The 24887-nt window shown below is 36.7% G+C and overlaps 1 protein-coding gene across 9 annotated transcripts in view; it reads left to right on the top strand.

The window, feature by feature from the left end:
- Positions 1–27: 27 nt before the first annotated feature.
- IFT25 (intraflagellar transport 25) overlaps positions 28–24887 on the top strand; it is a 42822-nt gene continuing 17962 nt past the window's right edge. The window contains exons 1-6 of one of the 9 annotated variants that reach the window (XM_060626870.3): positions 96–114; positions 2266–2400; positions 8335–8464; positions 9854–9923; positions 11491–11603; positions 23588–23694. In XM_060626870.3, the coding sequence (XP_060482853.1) occupies positions 11506–11603; positions 23588–23694 (205 nt within the window). In that variant the 5' untranslated portion in view covers positions 96–114; positions 2266–2400; positions 8335–8464; positions 9854–9923; positions 11491–11505. Of the gene's footprint in view, positions 115–189; positions 282–464; positions 560–608; positions 705–730; positions 1541–2265; positions 2401–8334; positions 8465–9853; positions 9924–11490; positions 11604–23587; positions 23695–24887 lie in introns of those variants that run through there. The other 8 variants (XM_078451895.1, XM_060626874.1, XM_078451893.2 and 5 more) reach the window with 8 other exon arrangements.

Consider the following 24887-nt stretch of genomic DNA (forward strand, 5'->3'; position numbering starts at 1 on the left):
GAACCCGGCATGAGGGGCGGGGCCGGGCTGGAGGCGGGGCCGGGCCCCGGGCTGGAGACCTGAGGGCGGAGGGCTCGGATCCGGGAAAGGTGGAGATTGCGCATGCGTGTTCGCGTAAGGGCGGGTCCCCTGGGTCCTACAAAGCCCCTGGGATTAATATGAGGTGGGGGGAGGGTAGGCGGCGCGGGCTCGGCCGCTGCTTTGAGGAAAGGCCCTAGGGTGGGGCTGCGTAGTTTAGCCGCGAAGTTAAGGAGAACTCGGAGGCGGGGCCTGCGGGAGAGGTGGGGCAAGGAACGCGGAGTCGAGATGGGAGCGCGCCCCGAGAGCGCGGCTGAGAACGGGGACGGATTTCGCGGGGCGGGGCCTGTGGGTGGGGTGGAGCGAAGAGCTCGAGTAGAGAAGTGCGCGCTCCCGGGAACTCTTTGGAGGCCTGGAGTAGCGGGCGGGGCTAGGGGTCGGGGCGCGCTGCGGCGCGGCGCGGCGCGGCGGGGCGGGGCGGGACGGAAAGGAGGTTCCGGAGCCTGGACTGTCCGCCCGCCTGGAGCTAACGGGAGCGCAGGCGAGCGGGGCGGCGGGGCGGTGGGGATGGTTGGGCCGGCACCTGGGTGGGTGGGATCCTGGCTGGACGGGGGCGGACAGAGCGGGGAGCTGGTGGAGAGGCGAGCGAGAGTGGGGAGGATTGCGAGGAGACGCGCGGCGAGGAGGTGGAAGGCGGGAGGGCGCTGAGAGGCGGCCCGAGTGGGGACATGGATGAAGTCTGACGCAGACACCAGTGGCATTCCACGAACTTTTTTGAGCCCTGAAATGATGTTTTCACTCTCAAAAGTGAAAAACAATTGCAAATCGAAATTAATAAGTCTACCAAAATAACCTCTCAACTGGTACATAAGCCATATATTATGCATCGCGATGTGGGTTCATTTAATACATTTTATACAATTTGGAGTGGGGCGATCAAGTCGGAGTGTTTAGGACCCTCGGAGGTCCTGAAATGGCCTTGAACTGAGAAGGGTTTGGGATGGAAGCGAGGAGGTAGTGTCAGAGCTGATTTGCCTTTCTAGGGATACCAAGCCGAAGGCATTGGCCCCTGGGAGTACCAAGTCAGGGATACTGCGAAATTGACTCCTCTAGGTTTTCAGAAAGGGACCAGAAATGTCATGTGAACTGGAGATTAAAGGGTGGCTAAGTCGCCCTGGGTTTAGAGTACAGGATAAGACATCAGGGAAGTCCAGGGTCAGGGACCTTAAAAGGTGCAGAGGATGGCACCTCAGAGTGCACCCCCTTTAGTAAACTGAGGCCCTAAGGGAATACCTGATTTAGAGTAAGGTATCCCAGGGTGGGGTTTAGACTACATCGCAAACCTGCATCTTGTAATTGTGGAAGCAACATATGTACGGAGTTGTCTGGTGGGTTTCTTTGGGGCTAGTTTGCCTCTTTCTTATTAACCACAACAAAGGAACCTTAAAGAGAACTCAACTTCTGCCATTAAATAATTACATCCAACACAGGAAATGGGAAGGATATTGACGGACATAAGGAGGTATGAAGTGAGTTTTGTGTTAAAGTACATGTTGGCTTCCCTCAGACAACTTAGATGATAATGTGAGGCAAGAAAACTGAACGTTTAGCGTATATCCTTTCCTTATTCATATACTACACATCAATGCTAGATACTTTTCCCTAAAACATAACTTTTTTAAAGCATATTCTCTGCTTAAGACTCCAACCCCCACATTTCCACCCCCAAATATATTACCATAAGGTTTTTCCACTTCTTTACTACTCACATTTTGGGCTAGATAATTATTTGTTGTGGGGGACTGTCCTGTGCACGGTGGGATATTTAGAAGCATCACAAAATGCCCACTAGGTGCCCATAGTAGCGCACGCGCGCGCACACACACACGTACGCACACACCAAGTTATGACAGCAAAACTCTTTAAAAATTGTTGGGGCACCTGGGTGGCTCAGTCGGTTAAGGCAACTTGACTTTTGATTTCAGCTCAGGTCATGATCTCGCGTCATGACATCAAGCCCCACAGGGCTCTGCACTGGGTGTGAAGCCTACCTAAGATTCTCTGACCCTCCCCTGCTCTGGCATGAGTGTGTTCTCTCTCAAAAAAAAAAAAAAAAAAAAAAAAAAAAAGGAAAAAAATTGTCATATGTCCCTGGGGGACAAAATCACCCCAGTCCTATTGAGAACCATAGGATAGAGCCCATTGACTTTAACCTGGCTTTTAAGATTCCTCATTATCTGTTCTCAGTCTGTCTTTCCCAGAACGTGATCCAGTCTCAAAGAACCACCAATGCAGGAATCCTTTCTTTAGTTTCCTCCATAAATTATCTACTTGTCTGGGACATTTCAAGGATGGAAAAGACTTAAAACCTTTACTTTGCCAGTAAGTTCTTTTATCTGTGATGTCTTTCTTCCTGTTTAAAATTTGTATTTGTTGAGTCCAGTTCTCCCTCTTGGAGTTGTAAAAGAAAAATTCTAATCCTTTTTTCATTTTTGAACACTTGTGATATTAATCGCATTTTTCTCTTTTGAAACATTTCAGCTCCTAATTCTTTCAACTTTCTCCATGTGATAATTCATAGATCATCATGAACTTTTTGTTTTCCTCTGACAATATGAAGTCTGACAATGTCCTACTTAAAATATACTACCCAGAACCGAACACGATTCTGGATGTAGCTCACATTATTACACATAACATAGTATAATATTTGTTGCCTGTTTGTCCATCTTCCTTGACTCTGAGCTTGAAGGCAAGAACCAAGGCTTAGTCACCATCTTTGTCTTAGGTTGTAGTCATCTTTGCATTACTAGCAAGCACAATGCCTGGTCCTTAGTATTCACAAATTTTGATGGATATAGTTCCTCCTTACCTCTACTGCTATAATCTAAGATAGTACTCCTCTACCTTTGGGGGGTGGATATGTACACTCTTGCCCTATACTGTGACTTTGTAGTGAACCAAACCTATACATTTTACATATCTAGATCAGTGGTCAGCAAACCACCCTTCTTCTGTAAAGGGCTGGGTAATAATTATTTTCACCTTTATGAGCCTTTGGATCTCTATGACAGTCACTGTAACACAAAAGTAGCCACAGACAGTGTATACATGGATGAGCATGACAAGATATTATTTTAATTTTAAAAAGTAATTTAAAATAAAAAACATTCTCAGCTGATAGGCCATACAAAAGCAGATGGCAGGCTAGATTTGGCTCAGAGGCAGTAGTTTGCCACCCCCAATCTAGACCCAATCCTTGTGTGATTGATTTTTTAAGTCTGAGTATGGGCGTTTATTGTTATCCTTATTAAATATATTATTCATCATACCCCATCTTTCTGCCTTGCTCAGATCTTTTTGTGTGCTAATTCTGTCATCCGGCGTATTACCTGACATTCCAGCTTTGTGTCATCCGCAAAATTGATAAGCATACTTTTTCCATCTTTAATTAATAAAAATGTTGAATGGCATAAAGACAGAGGTCTTTCATAGTTCATTCTGTTCCATTAATCGTCATTCTTTGAGCATAGCCACTCAAAGAGTTATAAATATCTACCTAAAGTACTGCCTGTCACCCAGCCGACATTTCTCCATCTGGTCCATGTGTATCTTGAGAGGCTTTGTCTGAAGTTTTGTTGAAATGTTCAGAACATGTCCCTAATTGGTAGTGACTCTATCAAAAAAACAAGAAATGTTTGTTACAATCTTTGTGAACTAATGTTATTGCTCCTTCCTATTGTACTACTCTCTTATTTATGTTTTCAAGGTTATCGTTTTAATACTGAAATTTATTAATTTTAGAATTTTGTTGAAAATTAACACCCAAATTCATTGATCTGTATTTCTAGGAATTTATCATCTTTCTTCAAACTAAGTGCTAACAGCATCTAACACTAGTTCTCTGGTATCGATAGTATTAAATGCAAGAAAAAAGCCAAAAAAAGAGGCACAAGTAGAAAATGTCAGAACATATTCCTTTTTTCTTGACCAATCTCACCATGGCTTTCAACTCTATAATACTAGATTTTTTTTTTTTTTTTACATAGTTCTTTTTTTTTTTTAATTTATTTTTTATTTTTTTTATTTTTTAATATATGAAATTTACTGTCAAATTGGTTTCCATACAACACCCAGTGCTCATCCCAAAAGGTGCTATAATACTAGATTTTTAAATTACAATAAAAATGAACTTTATGCCAATAAATATAAAGACAAGAAATAGATAATATTTTTCAAAATAGAAACTTCAGAATTGATTCAAGGCAGTGTGGAAAACCTGAAGCGAACAATTGAATTTGAAATAGTAAAAACAAAAAATTTGCCTAGAGAGATTTTAGCAGGCTTACAGGATCAAATAAGCTCTGTCTTATATAGATTGCTCCAATAACTAAACAAAAGGGAAGCTCTCCAACTTGTTTATGTTGGGAGTACAGTCTTGATTGTAAGACCAGATATGAACTGAATAACAAAGGAAAACTACAAGCCAGTCTCACTTAGAAATGTATTTCTAAAAATTATTATTAGCAAACTGAATCCAACTCTGGATAAAAATGGTAATATACCTTGGCCACATAGGTAGAGTTTATGCTAGGAACTGAGGATACTATAACATTAGAAAACCTTGATTTCATTTATCACCTTATCAATCTGTAGGAATTGATCATCTTAGTAAATATTAGAAGAGCATTTGTTAAAATTCAATGTTTATTCATGGAAAAAACTAACAAACTAAAAAGAGAAGGAAATTTCTATAACCCAAAGAACAGTATCCAAGAAAAAAAGCCTTCAGTGAGCATCACATTTAATGATGAAATGTTAGAAATATTCCTTGTATGGCAGAGAATAAGATTTTTTTTAAATAATGTTTTTTTTTTAATCCCATTTACAATAGCAATAGAAACCATAAGACATCTGAGAATAAACCTAACAGAAGAGGTGAAGATATGTTTAGGCAAAAGTAGAGAACAATTTCAGGACTTAAGGAGTCTTAAATGAAGAGAGATGCTGGATCCATGGATTTGAAGACTCATTATCATAAACATGATATTCTCTCCAAATTAATCTATAAATGGAATTGAATTACAGTCAACATCTCAAAAAATATTTTTCTGTAGCTTAAAAAAATCTTTCTTGTAATTAAGGTACAAAGCATAGACCCAAACCAGTTTTGAAAATTAAGTAGAAGAATTTACTTTATCAGATATCAAGACTTGTTATTCTATCCTTTTACTTTCCCTCTATCCTTATATTTAGAGCATCTCCTGAAAAACGTATCTGCTGGGTTTTTTTTAATGTTTATTTTTGAGAGGGGGGTGGAGACAGAGTATCCGAAGCGGGCTCTGCACTGACAGCAGCAATCCCAATACAGGGCTTGAACTCACAAACCGTGAGATCATGACCTGAGCCGAAGTCAGACCCTCAACCGACTGAGCCACCCAGGCACCCCATCTATTGGGGTTTTTAAAATTCAGTCTGATAATGTAGTGTTTAGTTTATTAACATTTAATGGAATAATCAGTGTATTTATGTTTAAAACTATCTTCTTGCCATTTATTTTTTATTTATTGATTCTTCTCCTTGTTGGCTTTCTTTCAGATTAAACAGGTATTTTTATGAAATCCATTTTTTTTCTTTTCTATTGGCCTTCTTCCTATAATTTTTTGTTTTGTGACTTTTAGTGGTGAATTAATTCTAATCCTAGGATTACAACATTCATCTTTAACATCCTAATCTACTTTGAATCAATATTATATCACTTAATGTTCAAGAACCTGACAAGGACTCTATGAAGAATAGTCTCATTTATCCTTCTTTTGCCTTTTGTATTATTATTGTATTTGTTATTTCTATCTGTTCAATCCCTATCATTCATTGCTATTTTTTAAATTGTCAATAGTTTTGTAAAGAAAAATTTTATATTTTTTTATTTTTTTAATTTTTATTTATTTATTTTTAATATGAAATTTATTGTCAAATGGGCTTCCATACAACACCCAGTGCTCATCCCAAAAGGTGCCCTCCTCAATACCCATCACCCACCCTGCCCTCCCTCCAACCCCCCATCAACCCTCAGTTTATTCTCACTTTTTAAGAGTCTCTTATGGTTTGGCTCTCTCCCTCTCTAACTTTTTTTTTTCCTCCTCCTCCCCCCTGGTCTTCTGTTAAGTTTCTCAGGATCCACATAAGAGTGAAAACATATGGTATCTGTCTTTCTCTGTATGACTTATTTTACTTAGCATAACACTCTCCAGTTCCATCCACGTTGCTACAAAAGGCCATATTTCACTCTTGGTCATTGCCGTGTAGTATTCCATTGTGTATATAAACCACAATTTCTTTATCCATTCATCAGTTGATGGACATTTAGGCTCTTTCCATAATTTGGCTATTGTTGAAATTGCTGCTATAAACATTGGGGTACAAGTGCCCCTATGTATCAGCATTCCTGTATCCCTTGGGTAAATTCCTAGCAGTGCTATTGCTGGGTCATAGGGTAGGTCTATTTTTAATTTTTTGAGGCACCTCCACACTGTTTTCCAGAGTGGCTGCACCAGTTTGCATTCCCACCAACAGTGCAAGAGGGTTCCCGTTTTTCCACATCCTCGCCAGCATCTGTAGTCTGATTTGTTCATTTTAGCCACTCTGACTGGCGTGAGGTGATATCTCAGTGTGGTTTTGATTTGTTTTTCCCTGATGAGGAGTGATGTTGAGCATCTTTCCATGTGCCTGTTGGCCATCTGGATGTCTTTAGAGAAGTGTCTATTCATGTTTTCTGCCCATTTCTTCACTGGGTTATTTGTTTTTCGGGTGTGGAGTTTGGGGAGTTCTTTATAGATTTTGGATACTAGCCCGGTAAAGAAAAATTTTAAATAGTCTTTTAAGTTAGTCATATATGTACTATTTCCAATGCTCTTCCTTCCCACTCATCCAGGATTCAACCTGAAATCCTTTCCCTTTGGCCCACAGCACTTCCTTTAATATTTTTTGTAGTGTGGGTCTACTGATAACAAATTCTTTCAGCTTTTGTTTGCCTAAAAATGCCTTTATTTTGCCTTCACTTTTGAATGGTGTTTTTGGTGGATATAGAATTCTATATTTTTTCTGTTAGCACTTTAAAGATGTCATTTCATTGTCATTTGGTCTCTATTGTTTCTGATGAGAAGTCAGTTTTTATTCTTGTTCTTCCAAATGTAATGTTGTTTTTTTTTTTTTTTTTTTTTTGCTTTAGCTGCTACTAATTTTTTATCTTTTCTTTAATTTTCAGCAATAAAGATGCCTCTAGGTGGGGTTTTCTTTGTTGTGTTTATCCAGCTTAGGATTCAAGAGCTTCTTGGATCTTCGGTTTATGCCTTTCATAGATTTTGGAAAATTTTCAGCCACATCTCCTCAGATTTTTCTTCTATAGTATTGTTTTTCCTCTCCTTCTGGGACTCCAATTACATGTATTTCAGAATAGTTTGATAATGTCTCACAAGTATCTGATGCTCTATTGTATTTCATTTTTTCTCTGTATTTCATTTTGGATCATTTCTGTTGACCTGTCTTTAAGTTCACTGACCCATTATTATGTTGGATCCAATCTGTTGCTAAGCCTATCTAATGAATTCTTTATTTGAGATACTATGCTTTTCAGTTCTGGAATTTTCATTTTGTTTTTCTTTAGTTTCCATTTCTCTGCTAAAATTCCCTTGTCCATCTTTTCACTAAATTATCTAACAGATTTATAATAGCTATCTTAGGTAATTCCAGCACTTGGGTCATCTATAGATCCGCTGAAGTGATTTTGTATATTGGATGTTGTGTTTAAAAGAACAGTAGACCCTGAAGTAGATAATGCTTTTTCCCAGAGAGACAATTTTCTTTGCCCAGCAGCCAGGATAAGGGGCAGATCACTTTAGTCCACCTCAGGATTGGACTGAGTTGTAGTTTTATTTAAATAGTTTCAGTTTACAGGGGTGCCTCGGTAGCTCAGTTGGTTAAACGTCTGACTCTGGTTTCGGCTCAGATCATGATCTCACAATTTCATGAGTTCAGGCCCCACATCGGGCTCTGTGCTGACAGTGTAGAGCCTGCTTAGGATTCTCTCTCTCTGTCTCTCTCTCTCCCTCCCTCTCTCTCTCTCTCTGCTCCCTTGCTTACACTGTCTCTGTCTCTCTCAAAATAAAGAAATAAACTTAAAAAAATAAAAATAAATAGTTCAGTTTACCTCTAATTTCAGATATTCAGTTTACCTCTGATTTCAGATCAGTCCCCTCCATCAGGGCTTTGGGATCTAAGTACCCAAGGTCACAGAAATCTTTCTTTGCTTTTCAGTTCATACCAAACTTCCTGTGAAGCTCCACTTGGGGGATGATTTCTTTGATTTTATTAGAGGTTGAGCTGGGTTGGGGCTGGATTGCATCTTTACTTAGTTGCACTTCAAGTCTATGACACAGTGATATGGGTAAGTGTCAAAAACAATGATGAAAGAAGCCAGATACAAATGAGTACAAACTGTATGAGTCTATGTATATGAATCTCAGTCAAAATTAATGTAAGAAATAAGGACCATACTTAACCTTGGAAAGGTGGGAAGGGTAGTGACTGGGAGGGGGCATGCAGAGGGCTTCTGAAGTGCTGATAATATTCTACTTCTTTACCTGGGTGTTGGTTACCTGGGTGTGTTAACTTTGTGAAAATTTATTGCTCTACATACTTCTGATTTGTGTTGTCTTCTGTTTATATGTTATAGTTAAGCAATAAAAAGTGGGGTTGGGAAAACTCTTACACCCACACACACACAAAGTTAAAAAGAAAAATCAAACTGCAGAGTAGAAGATATTTGCAACAAATAAAACAAAGGATTTGTATCCAGAATATTTTATTTTAAAAATCCCCATAAATCGAAGAGCAAAGGATGACAAAAGTTTTAAAAAGCAACACAATAGAAAAGTGAACAAAGGATAAGGAAGAGCAAATAACAGAAGGAGGTCTGAATGGCTCATAATCATATGAAACAGTATTCAACCTCACTAATAATTATACAAATATGAATTATAACCTTATTGAGATATCATTTCACACCGATGAGATTGGCTAAAGCCAAAATATCTAACAATACCAAACTGGTGAGAATATGAGGAAGCAGAAACTCTCATACATTGTTGATGGTAGTGTAAATTGTTAAAATTTAGACATCTAGTTGATCAATTATTGACTTGAAGATATGCTGATTCTAAGTTTCTGCCATTTTACTTCTGTAAAGAGACTTTTATCATAAAGACTTTCTCCCACATGTGCTAAGGATACATACACAAAGATACTCATTTCAAATTTGTTTATAATAGCAAAAAATTGGAAACTTACCCACATATTCATCATTAGAGAAATAGAGAAAGACCTGACAGCAGTTGAAGTGAATAAAGTAGATTTATATATATATCAACACGATTAAAAACTTGAATGAAAAAAGCGGATAGCATAAGGATATATATATATAGAGAGAGAGAGAGAGAGAGAGAGAGAAAGCATTTAAGTTTTAAGAGAACAGTGCATGTCATTTATGGATACATATATGGTAAAAATATAAAAACATAGTAAGGAGGCGTATTTATCAACTTGAGAATAGCTGTTACCTTTGGGCAAGGAAAGAAATGGGCAAAAATGTTAATATTTATTAAATCTGGACAGTGGGTACATAGTTATTTAACATCTGTGATATTCTCTGTAATTTGTTGATTGTTTATTTGAAACAGTTTCACTTTTTAAAAAAATCAGACTGAGGCCGGAGTATGAAGGGTATTGGAGCTTTTCTCCTTTTTCCAAACACTCTTTGTCTTTTAATTCTTTATAGATTCAGCTTCATAGTCACTTTGCATCTACATATTGGTTTGTGCCCTGTCACGACCAGATCAAGGAGAAAGGTGAGTGAGATCTGATGGAATCTTTTCTCATCTTCTGTCTTATCTACCAGGATCCATAGTAGAGCTCAATGATATCTTTTCAGGATACTTTTATTAAACTTAAAATATTACCATACAATAGAAATGTCTTGAAACCCGTGACCCAAGTGACTGATGTAGAATTTAAAAATAAGCAAAAGCTTGTCTTCTCTCTTATTTTATATTCTGCATCAAAAAAATAATGATGGTAAGATACCTTTCAAGTTGTGAATAATGTAGTTTGCTATTTTCAGTTGATAAATGTATGGGTAAACAGTCACAAAAAATCTGCTTTTATGTTCCAGATTTTTAAAAAAAAATGTTTTTAACATTTTTATTTATTATTGAGAGACAGAGTATGAACATGGGGGGGGGGGTCCGAAAGAGGGGGAGACACAGAATCTGAAGCAGGCTCCAGGCTCTGAGCTGTCAGCACAGAGCCTGATGCGAGGCTGGAACTCACAAACCGCACACTCATGTCCTGAGCCGAAGTCGGATGCTTAACTGACTGAGACACCCAGGCGCCCCATGTTCCAGATTTTTTTTAATTTCAGAAATATGGGGCACCAGCTGGGTGGCTCAGCTGGTTAAGTGTCTTGGTTTCAGCTCAGGTCATGATCTCATGGTTCATGGGTTTGAGCCTCATGTCAGGCTCTGCACTGTCAGTGCGGAGCCTGCTTGGGATTCTCTCTCTGTCTCTCTCTCTCTGTCTCTGCCCCTCCCCCACTCACTCTCTCTGTCTCTATCTCAAAATAAATAAATAAACTTAAAAAATTAAAAAAAGAAATTTCAGAAATATAACAATATAAATAATTTTTTAAATTTACTCAGTAATTCAGTGAAAAAGAATGAAATCTTGGCATTTGCAACAACATGGATAGAACTGGAGGGTATTATGCTGAGTAAAATAAGTCAGTTGAAGAAAGACAGGTATCACATGATTTCACTCATGTGGAATTTGAGAAACTTGACAGGTGATCATAAGGGAAGGGTAGGAAAAATAAGATAAAAACAGAGAGGGGGGCAAACCAGAAGAAACCCTTAATACAGAGAACAAACTGAGGGTTGATGGGGATGGGGAAAATGGGTGATGGGCATTAAGGAGGGCACTTGTTGGGATGAGATTGGGTGTTACATATAAGTATGAATCACTGGATTCTACTCCTGAAGCCAAGACCACACTGTATGTTAACTAATTTGAGAATAAAATATTTAAAAATTTACCCATTAATTCATGCCACTTTAGCTTGTTAATTGGTTCTATATCATTATTGAGGACTTTTAATTTTAGAATCAGAGAAATGATGTCAGAGTAGTCAGAGTCTTGTTTTGTGGAGTTAGAGTAGTAGAAATAATCATTTTCTTACAGATTACTGCTGGGAGAGGTTAGGAGTTTACTTATGTAAATAAACGTTAGAGTCCCTTTCACTTGTTGAATAGCTTGGTTGTTAAGCTGTGTGCTAGGCAACAGGCTTTCTCTGTCTTCCTTTTCGCAGATCAAGTTCAGAGAATCAAGAATTTACTATTTTTATTATTGTTTTATTTGCAGATTAAACACTTTAAGATGAGAAAAAATGACCTGTGTTTGAGCTCTGAGGGGGCGGAAGTGATTTTAGCTACATCAAGTGATGAAAAACACCCTCCTGAAAGTATGATTGATGGGTAAGAGTTACTATTTTTTCTTCCTTAAAGTCTTGATAGTAGGTCAGTGAACCCCTTGAGTACTGGGACTATGCTTTGCAACAACCAGAACTTTTAAACATAGTTTAATAAATGTTTGGTGAAGTATATTACTTGACAGTGTTCACCTTTGGTACCATTCCTGAAACCAATTCAGTTGTGTATATTTAGGTTTCTGATCCTTTATAATTCTTAAACAGACCTTTTATACAAATAGTTTTTTCTGAAGCTGTTTAACAAGGCAAAACTTCAAACAGACAACTACCTCATTTTATGGAAGAGTACATTTTAATATCTGGTTATGATTTTATTCCAAGGTTTTTTTTTAGTATATAGGAATAAAAACATTGTAACTTCTCATCTACTGCCTATGTCCTTAGTCGTCTAAGCAACATCTTTGCTAAACTGAATGCTTAACTTCCTGCTATCCACATGCATTGTTTGGTTCTCAGCTTCTTGTTATCATTCCAATTTCCTCTCTTCACTGTGTTAGAGCTTATTCTAGGTAGAGATAAATATCATTCTCAGGCTTTTGAATTCCAAGAAAAAGTAGTTAGTGGGAAATGTCCTTTTTTAATCATTGTGACCATTTTATTACTTTCTTGAATTCTCTTTCTTGATATCTGTACAATGGCCAGAGTTTGACTCATAGAATCATATAATTTTAGAGCTGGAAAGACTTAGGAATTTATCTTAGGTAAACATTTTATTTTAGACTTGTGGTAAGAGAAGTCTAAAGAGATCAAGTACTAGTTTTAATTATTGAAGGCAGAGCCAGTTATAACGCGGATCTTGTGGTTTTTTTGTGTGTGTTTTATTGTGAACCCCATGTATCTAGATAAAATTCTAGCAACTCAAGCTCTTCCTTTAAGCCTAGTTGTTATCTCCTGTCTGACATCTGTCCCTTTGCCCTCACATAAGATTAATTTACTTTTGTGTTGGTCTGTAAAAGAATTTAGTATATACCTCTATTACCTTATTCCTTTATTATATGATTATTTATTTTTAATGTTTGTGTCCTCTCTTAACTATGAATTCCTACAAGTTAGAGACTATGACTTACTCAAATTCTGTGACTTACTTAAAATAATTGTTGAGTAGCTTGAATTTGACCATCAAATATCAAACTCAAATTATATTGGAAAGTAGCTGAGGACACACACACACACACACACACACACACACACATGCATGTATTACTTTATATTTGCATAGGGCTTTATAGTTTCATAGATGTTATGTCATTTGACCCTCACCATAAGCTTGGGAAATAAGAGGCAAGATATTTTACAAATGTATTTTCAGTCCATTGTAAAGATGAGGAAAAGGATAATCAGAGGTAAAGATGACTTATTCAAAATTACACAGATAACCAAGTGGTGGAATCAAGATTAACACTCATGTCTTTTAACTCCTAGTTTGGGGTTCTTTGTACCATACTATCATAAGTCAAACTTTAGGTTTGAATCCGAAACTCAATATCTGTTTTTTGCCTGTGCCTCTTAATCCTTCGTCTTTTACTTCCTAAAGTTCAGGTAATAGTTATTTATCCCACTCTGCCTTGGAGTAGAGAAATTAATGTGGGGACTGCTGTGAGGATACACAGACATAAAAAGATTCACCTTAAGTTGTTTTCAGAAATAGAGATCTTTCCAAAGATCAGTCCATATTAATGAATGATTAAGGACATCATACTTAATTAGACAAAACCCTTAGTACAGAAAACTATATGGAATAAAAGTAGTTACTGGACCTGACAACTAAGCAGAACACATCAGAGACTTTTAATGCATATGCATTTCCAATAAATACAATTAGACTTTATACAGTAGATATTAAAAATTATTCTCTGCTCATGGGTTGGTTTGTCTAAAAGGAAGTAACCATAGAATTATTTGGGGAAAACAATGCCATAAATTTGCCCCCATTAGGTAGTTCTCCCAACTCTCAATTTCCTCAGGAATCAGAGTTAAAGAAAGTGATTATATTTCTACTTGCCTTTGACTCTATTTTTGCTCTCTGATATTTAATATATCAATGAAAAAGGAGAAAGGAAGTTCTGCACTAGAAAAAACGAGTGAAGAGAAAAGGGAGACAGAGAATTAGTCCTTTCAGCATAATATAGAAGAATACTAGATTTACAATTAAAACCCTGGTGGGGGTGCCTGGGTGGCTCAGTCAGTTAAGCATCCAACTCTTGATCTTAGCTCAGGTCATGATCTCACAGGTCATGAGATAGAGCCCCTCTGTGCTGACAGCACAGAGCTTGGGATTCTTTATCTCTGTCTCTCTGCCCCTCCCCAACTTGCATGCATGCACACTCTCTCTCTCTCAAAAAAAAAAAAAAAAAAAAAAAACAAAAAAAAAAAACCAAACACAAAAAAAACCAACTTTAAAATTCCTGGTGGAATGAATTATATGTGTTAACTTGGACTAAAAGTGTATCTTTGAGCCTCACTTCTCTGATCTGCAAAATGGAGATAACACTACCTACACTGACTACCTCAGAGTTGTGAAAAAAATCACTTGAGATAATAGATGTTAAACAGTTGTTAGCTATAAAGCCTTATTTAAAAGAAAACTACCATTTTTATGACTTCGTTTTACCTAACTATGAGAATTCAGTCATGTGCCATTTAAAAATCTATTTATTTATTTATTTATTTAAAAAATTTCAGTATGATTAACATATTAATCATATGCTATATTAATTTCAGGTGTAAAATAGAGTGATTTAACAATTCTGTACATTACTCACTGCCCTTAATCCCCTTCACCTATTTTAACCCATCCCCTAATCCACTTCCCCTCTGGCAACTAACTACCGGTTTGTTCTCTGTATATTAGTCTGGTTTTTTTGTTCGTTTCTTTTCTTATTTGTTTGTTTTTTAATTCACATATTAGTAAAATCATATGGTATTTGTCTTTCTCTGACTTATTTCACTTAGCATTATACTCTCTAGCTCCACCCATGTGTTGCAGATGACAAGATTTCATTCTTTTTTATGGCTGACTAATATTGCATTGTATATATGTACCATATCTTCTTTATCCATTCATCTATGGATGGATACTTGAGTTGCTTCCATATCCTGGCTATTAATAAATAATGCTGCAATAAACAGAGTGGTGCTTTTGTCTTCTTGAATTAGTGTTTTCATTTTCTCTGGGTAAATACCCAGTAGTGGAATTACTGGATCTTATGGTGATTCTATCTTTAGTTTTTTGAGCAACCTCCATACTGTTTTCCACCATGATGGCACTGATTTTAATTCCCACCAACAGTGCACAAGGGTTCCTTTTTGTCCACATCCTTGCCAACACCTCTTGCTTCTTGTGTTGTTGATTTCAACCATTCTGACAGGTGTGAGGTGGTATCTCATTGTGGTTTTGATTTGCATTTCCCTGATGATGAGTGATGTTGAGCATCTTTTGAGGGTCTGTTGGCCATCTGGATATCTTCTTTGTAGAAATATCTGTTCATGTCTTCTGCCTATTTTTAATTGGATTATTTGGGTTTTTTTAGTGTTAAATTGTATGAATTCTTTATATATTTTGGATATTAACCCCTTATTGGATATATCATTTGCAAATATATTCTCCCATTGAGTGTGTTCTCTTTTTGTTTTGTTGATGGTTTCCTTTGTTGTACAAAAGTTTTTTATTTGGTTTAGTCCTAATAGTTTAATTTTGCTTTTGTTTCTCTGGCCAAAGGGAATATATCTATAAAAATGTTTCTACAGCTGATGTCAAGAGATTACTGCCTATGTTTTTGGTTTTTTTTTTAATTTTGGGGGGGGTGCCTGCGTGGCTCAGTCGGTTGAGCATCCGACTTCGGCTCAGGTCATGATCTTACGGCTTGTGAGTTCTAGCCCTGTGTCACGCTCTGTGTTGACAGCTCAGAGCCTGGAGCCTGCTTCAGATTCTGTGTCTCCCTTTCTGTCTGCTTCTCCCCTGCTTGTACTATCTCTCTCTCTCTGTCTCTCAAAATAAATAAACATTAAATTTTAAAAAATTATTAAAAAAATAATAAATTTTCTTTATGTTTTAACTTTATTTTTTTTTTTTTTAATTTTTTTTTTTAACGTTTATTTATTTTTGAGACAGAGAGAGACAGAGCATGAATGGGGGAGGGTCAGAGAGAGAGGGACACAGAATCTGAAACAGGCTCCAGGCTCTGAGCTGTCAGCACAGAGCCTGACGCGGGGCTCGAACTCACGGACCGCGAGATCACGACCTGAGCCGAAGTCGGACGCTTAACCGACTGAGCCACCCAGGCGCCCCTTAACTTTATTTTTGAGAGTACAAGTGGGGGAGGGGCAGAGAGAGAGAGGGAGACACAGAATCTAAAGTAGGCTCTAGGCTCTGAGCTGTTGGTATAGAGCCCAATGCGGGGCTCAAATTCATGGACTGTGCTGGGTATGGAGCCTGTTTAAGATTTCTTTCCCTTTCTCTCTGCCCCTTCCCCATATGCTCTTTCTCTCTTTTCCTCTCTCAAAATAAATAAATAAATAAATAAATAAAATAAAAGGTACAATTTATTGGCTTCCAGCATATTCACAGTTATACACCTATCTCCATAATCAATTTTAGAGCATTTCATTACTCTCCATTGCAACCCATTGCAGTCATCTTATATTCCCCCTATCCCCATCAGCCCTAGGCTCTCAATAATCTACTTTATGTTATATCTCTATAGATTTGCCTTTCAGAGATTTAATGTAAATGGAATCATACATATGGTCTTTTGTGACTAGCTTCTTTCACTTACATGTTTTCTTTTTTTTCTTAAAAAAATTTTTTTAACGTTTATTTACTTTTTGAGAGAGACAGAGCACGAGCGGGGAGGGGCAGAGAGGGAGTCACAGATTCCAAAGCAGGCTCCAGGCTCTGCACTGACAGTTCAGAACATGGGGCTCGAACTCATAAGAAATTATGACCTGAGCCGAAGTCGGATGCTTAACCGACTGAGCCACCCACGTGCCCCTCACTTACATGTTTTGAAGTTTCATCCATGTTATAGCACATATCAGTGCTTCATTTATTTTTATTGCCAAATAATATTCCATTACATGGATATAGCACATTTTATTTATCCACTCACCAGGCTGATGGATATTCAAGTTTTTTCTACTTTTAAGCTGGATTTTCTCCAATCTTATTAAAAAATGTCAAGTGACAAATCCAAGAAACTCAGCAAGCCCCAAGCAAGGTAATTACAAAAAGACCATACTGCAGTCTGCTGAAAAGTAAGAAAAATATTAAAAAAAAAATTTTTTTTTAACGTTTATTTATTTTTGAGACAGAGAGAGACAGAGCATGAATGGGGGAGGGTCAGAGAGAGAGGGACACAGAATCTGAAACAGGCTCCAGGCTCTGAGCTGTCAGCACAGAGCCTGACGCGGGGCTCGAACTCACGGACCGCGAGATCACGACCTGAGCCGAAGTCGGACGCTTAACCGACTGAGCCACCCAGGCGCCCCAAGAAAAATATTTTTTAAATAGCTGCAGGAAAAAATATATTAACTACAAGGGAACAATAGTACCAGTGGCAGCTGACTTTGCATCACAAACAGTGGAACACAGGTGACAATGGAACAAAATCTTAAATGCTGAAAAAAGAAACAACAGAAAACCCCTGTCAACTCAGAATTCTGTATCTAGCTAATATATCCTTCAAAATTCAGGGTGAAATAGAAACATTTTATTCATCACAACTAGCCCTGCATCACAGGAAATGCTAAAGGAAGTTCTGCATGTTGAAGTGTTGTAATACTAAATGGAAATTCAAATCTGAGGAAGAAATTAGGTACATTGGAAATTGTAAATATTTGGGTGGATGTAAAAAACTATCCTTTTTCTTTTAATTTTTTTTACAAATTCAACTAACCACATAATGGGGAGAAAGACACATTGTACTGTGGGATTTATTATATACATATAGTAGTAAATGTTATGTATGTGAATGTAAAACACATGAAAATAATGGCACACAAGTGGAGTTCAATGTAAATTGACTATCGTGAGGTCACACACCAAAATGAGAATAGCCACACACCAAAAAAAGAGATATAAAACCAATAGAAAATTAAATGGAATTTTAGGGTTTTTTATTCAGTCAAAAATAGATAAGAAAGGAGAAATAGAACAAGAAAAAAATAGACGGGAGGGCAAATAGAAAATGAAGAGCAAGATGGTAGACTTAAATCCAACCATAGCAATAATTACATTAAATGCCAATGGGCTAGCCATTTTAATTAAATGGCAGAAATTGTCAGACTGGATAAAACTACAAGACCCATGTATATGCTGTCTGCAAGAGATGTACCTTAAGTATAAAGTCACAAATAGGTTGAAAATAAGAGGATGAAATAGATGCATTCTATAAACAATAAACATAGGAAAGTAACTGGCTATATTCATACTAGACAAAGTAGAATGTAAAAGGGGAGAATTACCAGAGATGAAGGGGATATTTTACAAGGTGTGAGCATCTTTTCATCAGGAAGAGATAGTACTCCTAAATGTGTACTGACCTAATAATAGATCTTCAAAATTTATAAAGCAAAAACTGACAGATGAAAGAGAAATAGACAAATCCATAATCATACTTGAAGATTTTAACAACTTTCTTTCAGTAATGGTAAAGCAGCCAGATGAAAAATCTAAAGATACAGATAGTAAAGGCATAGTAAAGATAGAATGATCTGCACGATACTGCCAGTCACCTTGACTAAAATGACATTTATACAACACTATAATCAACAATGGCACAGGGAACAAGTATACATTAAACATTCACTAAAATGTACTGGGGCATAAAATCTCAATAAATGTCAAAAGATTCAGATCTTAGGGAATATATTTTCCCAAAAAATGGTAAACATGTGAGATGATGGTTGTGTTCTTTATTGTGGTCATGATTTTATAACACATACACGTATCAAATCATCATGTTGTATACATTAAACTTATGTAATGTTGTTATGTTGAATATATTGCAATAAAGCTGGAGAAAAGAATTTGTTCTCTGACCACTATGTAAGTAAATTACAAATAAATTTTAAATAGACATCTGGAAGAATATCTCTGAAACTTAGATTTTAAGCATGGCACTTCTAAATAACCCATGGGTCAAAGAAGAAATCACAAGGTATATTAGAAAATATTTTTAACTGAATGATGATGAGAACAATATATTCCCATTTGTAGATGCAGCTAACGTGGGTGATTCCAGGGAAATTTATAGCATAAATATTTTCTATTATAAAGAATTTTTAAGAACCAACAAATAAATTTCCACCTTAGGAAGCTAGATAAAGAAGAGCAAAGTATACCCAAAGAATGTAGAAGAAAATAAATAATAAAGAGCAGAAATCAATGAAATAGAAAATAGACAATTAGAAAAAATTAACAAAGCCAAAATTGATTATCTGAAAGGATTAATAAAAGTTATAGACCACTAGTAAGATTGACCAAGAAAGAATAGAGAAAATATAAATTACCAGTACCAGCAATGAAAGAAGCAATATTGGGTTCCCTGGGTGGCTCAGTCAGTTAAACATCCAACTTCGGCTTGGGTCATGATCTCACAGTTCATGGGTTCAAGCCCCATGTTGGGCTCTATGCTGACAGCTCAGAGCCTGGAGCCTGCTTTAGATTCTGTGTCTCCCTCTCCCTTTGCCCCTCCCCTGCTTGTGCTCTGTCTCTCTCTCTCTCTCAAAAATAAATAAACATTAAAAACATTTTTTAAAAAAAGCAATATCAGTACAGCTTCTAAAAGATTAATAAGTCACTATCAAGGACAAATTGAAGGTATTAAATCATTATGTTGTATGCCTGAAATTAATATGTTAGATGTCAGTTATACCTCAATTTAAAAATGTTTTCCATTGGGGCGCCTAGGTGGCTCAGTTAGTTAAGCATCCAACTTCGGCTCAGGTCATGATCTCACGGTTCATGGGTTTGAGCGCCACATCAGGCTCTGCACTGAACGGCTCAGAGCCTGGAGCCTGCTTTGGATTCTGTCCCTCCCACTCTGTCTGCCCCTCCCCCACTTGTGGTCTGTCTCTCTCTCTCTCTCTCTCTCTCTCTCTCTCAAAAATAAATAAGCATTAAAAAATGTTTTTAATTAAAAAAGAAAAAATTTAGGCTAATAAATTTGACGACTTAAATGGACAGATTCCTTGAAAAACTCAACCTATAAAAATGACAAAAGATGAAAAAGGGTATTTGAATAGCCGTGTAGCTATCGTAAAGTCTATCAAATATTTTGAGGAAGAAATAGTATAAATTTTTCAAAAATAGAGGAAGAAACATTTCTCAAATTGTTTTTTATGAGAACAGTGTAACCCTGAAAATAAAATCTGATAAAAACATTACAAGGAAAGGAAAAAAAGGAAAGGAAACAAGAAAGGAAAATTAAAGAACAATATTCTTTATGAACATAGACACAAGAATCCTTATTAACTGAATTCAGCAAATGGAATTAATCCTGGGAATGCAAGGTTGGCATATTTACCACGTTATCATAGGAATACAAGGTTGGGTGTAATTCACCACATTGCCAGAACGAGGGGGAAAAATCAGATGATCATCCCAATAGATGATTTTGACAAAACCCAACATTCATTTATGATAACAATTCTTAGCAACCAATCAGATTAACCAGTCTGATAAAGTCATCTACTAAACACATTCAGCTTAGTGCTGAAATAATAAATGCTTTCACCCTGAGACTGGAAATAGAGCAAGAATGTTTGCTCTCACCATTTCTATTCAGCATTGTCCTGGAGGTTTTAAACCATGCAATAAGGGGAAAAAAAGATATAAAAGTCATAAATATTAGAAGGAATAAAATTGTCTCTGTTCACAGATTGCATTGTTTCATCTGAATCTACAAAAAACAAGGAATCTACCAAAGAAAGCCTACTAGAGCTAATAAGTAAATTTAGCAAGGTCAATATATAAAAATCAACTGTATTACTATATAATAGCAGGAAACATTTGGAAACTGAAGTTTAAAAAATTCCATTTACAATAGCAGTTAAAATATAAGAGAGTTAAGAATAAATTTAATAAGATATGCAAACATTTACACTGAAAACTATAAAACGTTGCTGAGAAAAATTAAATAACTAAATAGATGAAAAAAATGCACTACATTAATGATTGGAAAATTTCATATTGTCAAGATGCAGTTTCTCCCTAACATAACCATCGATTCAGCACAATGTCGATTAAAATCTCAAATGACTTTTTGCATAAAACACAAGTTGATTCTGAAATGTATATGGAAATGCAAGGGTCTCGTCTAGTCAAAATAATCTTGAAAAAGAAGAAAGTTTGAGCACTTAATGTGATTTGATTTCAAGATTTAAAAATAACTTACAGTAATCAAAACAGTGTGATATTTTTGTAAAGATAGGTATCTATATCAGTGGGACAGAATAGAAAGCCCAGAAATAGACCCACTTATGCAAGGTCAATTAATTTTATTTCTTTTTTAAATTTTTTTAACGTTTATTTATTTTTGAGAGAGAGAGAGAAAGCATGAGCAGGGGAGGGGCAGAGAGTGAGGGAGATACAATCTGAAGTAGGCTCCAGTCTCTGAACTGTCAGCACAGAGCCTTACACGGGGCTTGAGCCCACGAATTGTGAGATCATGACCTGAGTTGAAGTCAGATGCTTAACTGACTGAGCCACCCAGATGCCCCAAGGTCAATTAATTTTCAACAGAAGGCTAAGGATATAGAAACAGAACAATGGAATAAAATGGAGGAGGCAGAAATAGATCTACCCATATACAGTCCATTAATTTTAGGCAAAGACATCAAAGCAATTAAATAAGAAAAGGAAAGTCTTTTAGTAAATGGTGCTGGAACAACTGAATAAACATACAAATAAAAATGAACCTCTACCCATACCTTATACCAAACACAAAAGTTAATTCAAGATGGATCATAGATCTCCACTCAGAGCTAAAATTACTAAGCTTCGAGAAGAAAACATTAGAATGGAAAAGGAAAGGAGAAGAAATGGAATGGAATAGGAAATGGAAAAGGAAAAGGCAAACTACAGACTGGAAAAAAATATACACAATACATATTATTTCACAAAGGACTCCTACAAAAATATATAGTCATGTACAGTTGACCCTTGAACAACATGGGTTTGAACTGCATGGGATTTTTTTCTGAAGAAATATATGTACAGTGGTGTAAACATATTTTCTCTTCCTGCAGATTTTCTTAACATGTTTTTTACTCTAGCTTACTTTATTGTATCATTATATAGTACATATAACATACAAAATATGTGTTAATTGATTGTGTTGTCAGTAAAGCTTCTGGTAAATACTAGGCTATTAGTAGTTAGGTTTGGAGGGTCAAAAGTTATACATAGATTTTGACTGCGTATCAGGTCGGCAGCCCTAACCCCCACATTGTTAAGAGTCAACTATATAACCAGTTTAATAATAAAAGAAAAAACACTTAACAGGCATTTCACAAAAGAAAATGTGTGAATGGCCAAAAAGCCCATGAAAAAATGCTTAGCAACATTTGTTATCAGGGAAATGCAAATTAATATCATTGTAAGACACCGTTTTACATCCACTAGCATGGCTAACATTTAAAAGACTGACAACAGCAAGTGTTGACAAGGGTGTGGAGCAACTAGAACTCTCTTACATTGATGGTAGGAATGTAAAATAGTACAACCACTTTGGAAATCTGACAGCTTCTTGTAAAATTAAATATACCTCTGCCCTGTGACCCAGCATTTCTACTCCTAATGATTACCCAAGAGAAATTGAAAATATGTCCACAAAAACACTTGTACAAGAACGTTTGTAATCACCTATTCATAATACTAAGAAACTGGAAGCAATCCAAATATCTAACAAAATATCAAACAAAAGAATGAGTAACCAAATTTTGGCATAGTCTGTGGTCATAGAAATCAGAGCATTAATTGCCTAAGGGAGGTAAGAATTGTCTGGAAGGAAAGAGAAGGAAAGTTTCTGGAACAATGGAAATGTTATATACCTTGATTGAGGTATTGGTTGACCTATATACATTGTCTAAACTCATTGAATTATAGACTTAAGATAAATTTCACCATAGGTATAAATTTGCCTCCAAAAAAGAAAAAGAAAATAGAAATGGTTATTTCTGTAGGCAGTACTATATATTTAGTTATAGTTATATAGTTATATTTAGTGCTATATATTTAATTATATATGTGACTTAAAATTGAGTGCATTTTTTTCTCAACACACATCTATTCTGCATCTACTATGGGTCAGCCATTGTGATAGTTGCTGGGGTATAAAGATAAGTAAGAGAAAGCGGTTTGACTCAGAAAAGTCAGCATCTAGCAGGAGCCATAAAAACACAAGAAATAAGTACCAATGCAAAAATCGATGCTAAGTGCAAAGGAGGCCTGAGGAAGTGATTCTGATTTGTTGAGGTTGAGAGATGGGACCAAAGAGTGAATAAACTTGTAAGGGAAAAAAGGCTTTCGGGTCAAGAGAATCTCATGAATTAAGTGAGGCACAGAAACATGAGCCTATATGATGTCTTTGCAGAATCTTAATTGGCCCAATGTGACTACAGTAATGAGAGAGGATACTATGATGGGAGACAGTGTACTTTAATAATGGACCAAATTGTACAGGGTCGTAAAATGCCATACTACACAGTCATGTTTATGAGCAATAAGGGGCCACTGAAGGCTTTCAGACCAGAGCGATATCAGTTGTTTCTGTGTTTTTAAAAAATAGATCTGCTAGTAGTAAAGAAGAATTATTAAAGTTGGGGAGAGATTAGAGGCAGAAGGAAGAGATAGGAATTATAAGAATCCAGGGTCATTTATTTTTTTAAAAATACTTATTCACTAGAATTTTGTGATTAAACATTTTTATTTGGGTCTTCCTTTCTCTTTTTCCTTAAAATTAACAATAGGAATCCAGATACATTTTGGACCACAACAGGAATGTTTCCCCAAGAGTTCATTATTTGTTTTCACAAACATGTAAGGATTGAAAGACTTGTAATCCAGAGTTACTTTGGTAAGCATATCATATGTGATTATTCATCATCTTTTAATTTTCCCATAGGCAGAGGGCACATATGTAAACTTTTGGCAAAACAAGTAAACTTCTTGGCAGAACACTAACTTTTTTTACAGTTTTATGGCTGGGGTGGGAGAGTGAGGAATATGGGTTAACTGCCTTGAGCACAGTTAGCTTCTCTAAAATTGCAAATTTGAAACCCTTCCAAAGTGCATAATAATTTCCATGCAATTTACTATTTGATAATCTTTGGCAAAAGACCTATTATAAACATAAGAAGCCAGCTTGCCAGAACACTAAGTTCTTCAACATCTTTATTCCAGATTCATTTGGCTTGGGGTTCCTCTGTCAAATTCTTTCTGAAAATCTGATAACCCTGATTATTTGCATGGGATCATTTTGATTCTTCTATTAATAATGGCATTTTCTGAGGGGTTTAGGAGGAGACTCTCCCATTGGAACATCATTCTAATCCTGTCTTATGTTTATTTAAGGATAAAGTATTTCAGACAAAGTCATGGCAGGAAACAATATATCCCAGATGGTTCAAATGAATTTATTGATGAGATTACTTACAAAATTATGGTCTGAATAAAGAAACAAATCAGGGATGGTGGGAACATCCTGAAACTGGCTACAGCAATAAGTCATTACCACTCCTGGGATAAGGGATGGAAACAGTGTTTTCGGAGCCCAGTGGGAGCTGGAGCCTGTGGCCCAGCAGCAGCTGTAATCATGAAGGGACCCAACCACTGTCAAAGACATGGCATGGAAGCAGGAAGGGAGTGGAGAAAAAACTTGATCTCACTTCGCCACTGCCCTCCAATTTCCTCCCAGTGCCTCCCATTAGCCAAATCTGACCAGTAGCCAGTGGTGCTGTCTACAGGGATCCTCCCCCTAGGGCACAGAACAAAGAAGAGAAGAGTGGTTCTGGGGTAGCAGGATCTGGGTTAGGGGTAATGGAGAAAAATCAATGCAGAAGGAAAATGCCTACATTCTGGTTAAGTCTCTCTTCGGACATTAATTTTAGAGGCTCTGGAGTCAGACACACCTAAAGTTAGAATTCCACTTTTGGCCCCTACTAGTTGTGTATCATTGAACACTTTGCCTTACTTCTCTAGGGTGCCTGATTTCTCTAAGCCTGTTTCCTCATCAATAAAGTGGATTGGTAATATTTTTTCTCATAAGAT

The sequence above is a fragment of the Panthera onca genome, chromosome C1 (genome assembly GCF_046562875.1).
Source record: "Panthera onca isolate mPanOnc1 chromosome C1, mPanOnc1 haplotype 2, whole genome shotgun sequence".
Taxonomy (NCBI): Eukaryota; Metazoa; Chordata; class Mammalia; order Carnivora; family Felidae; genus Panthera; species Panthera onca.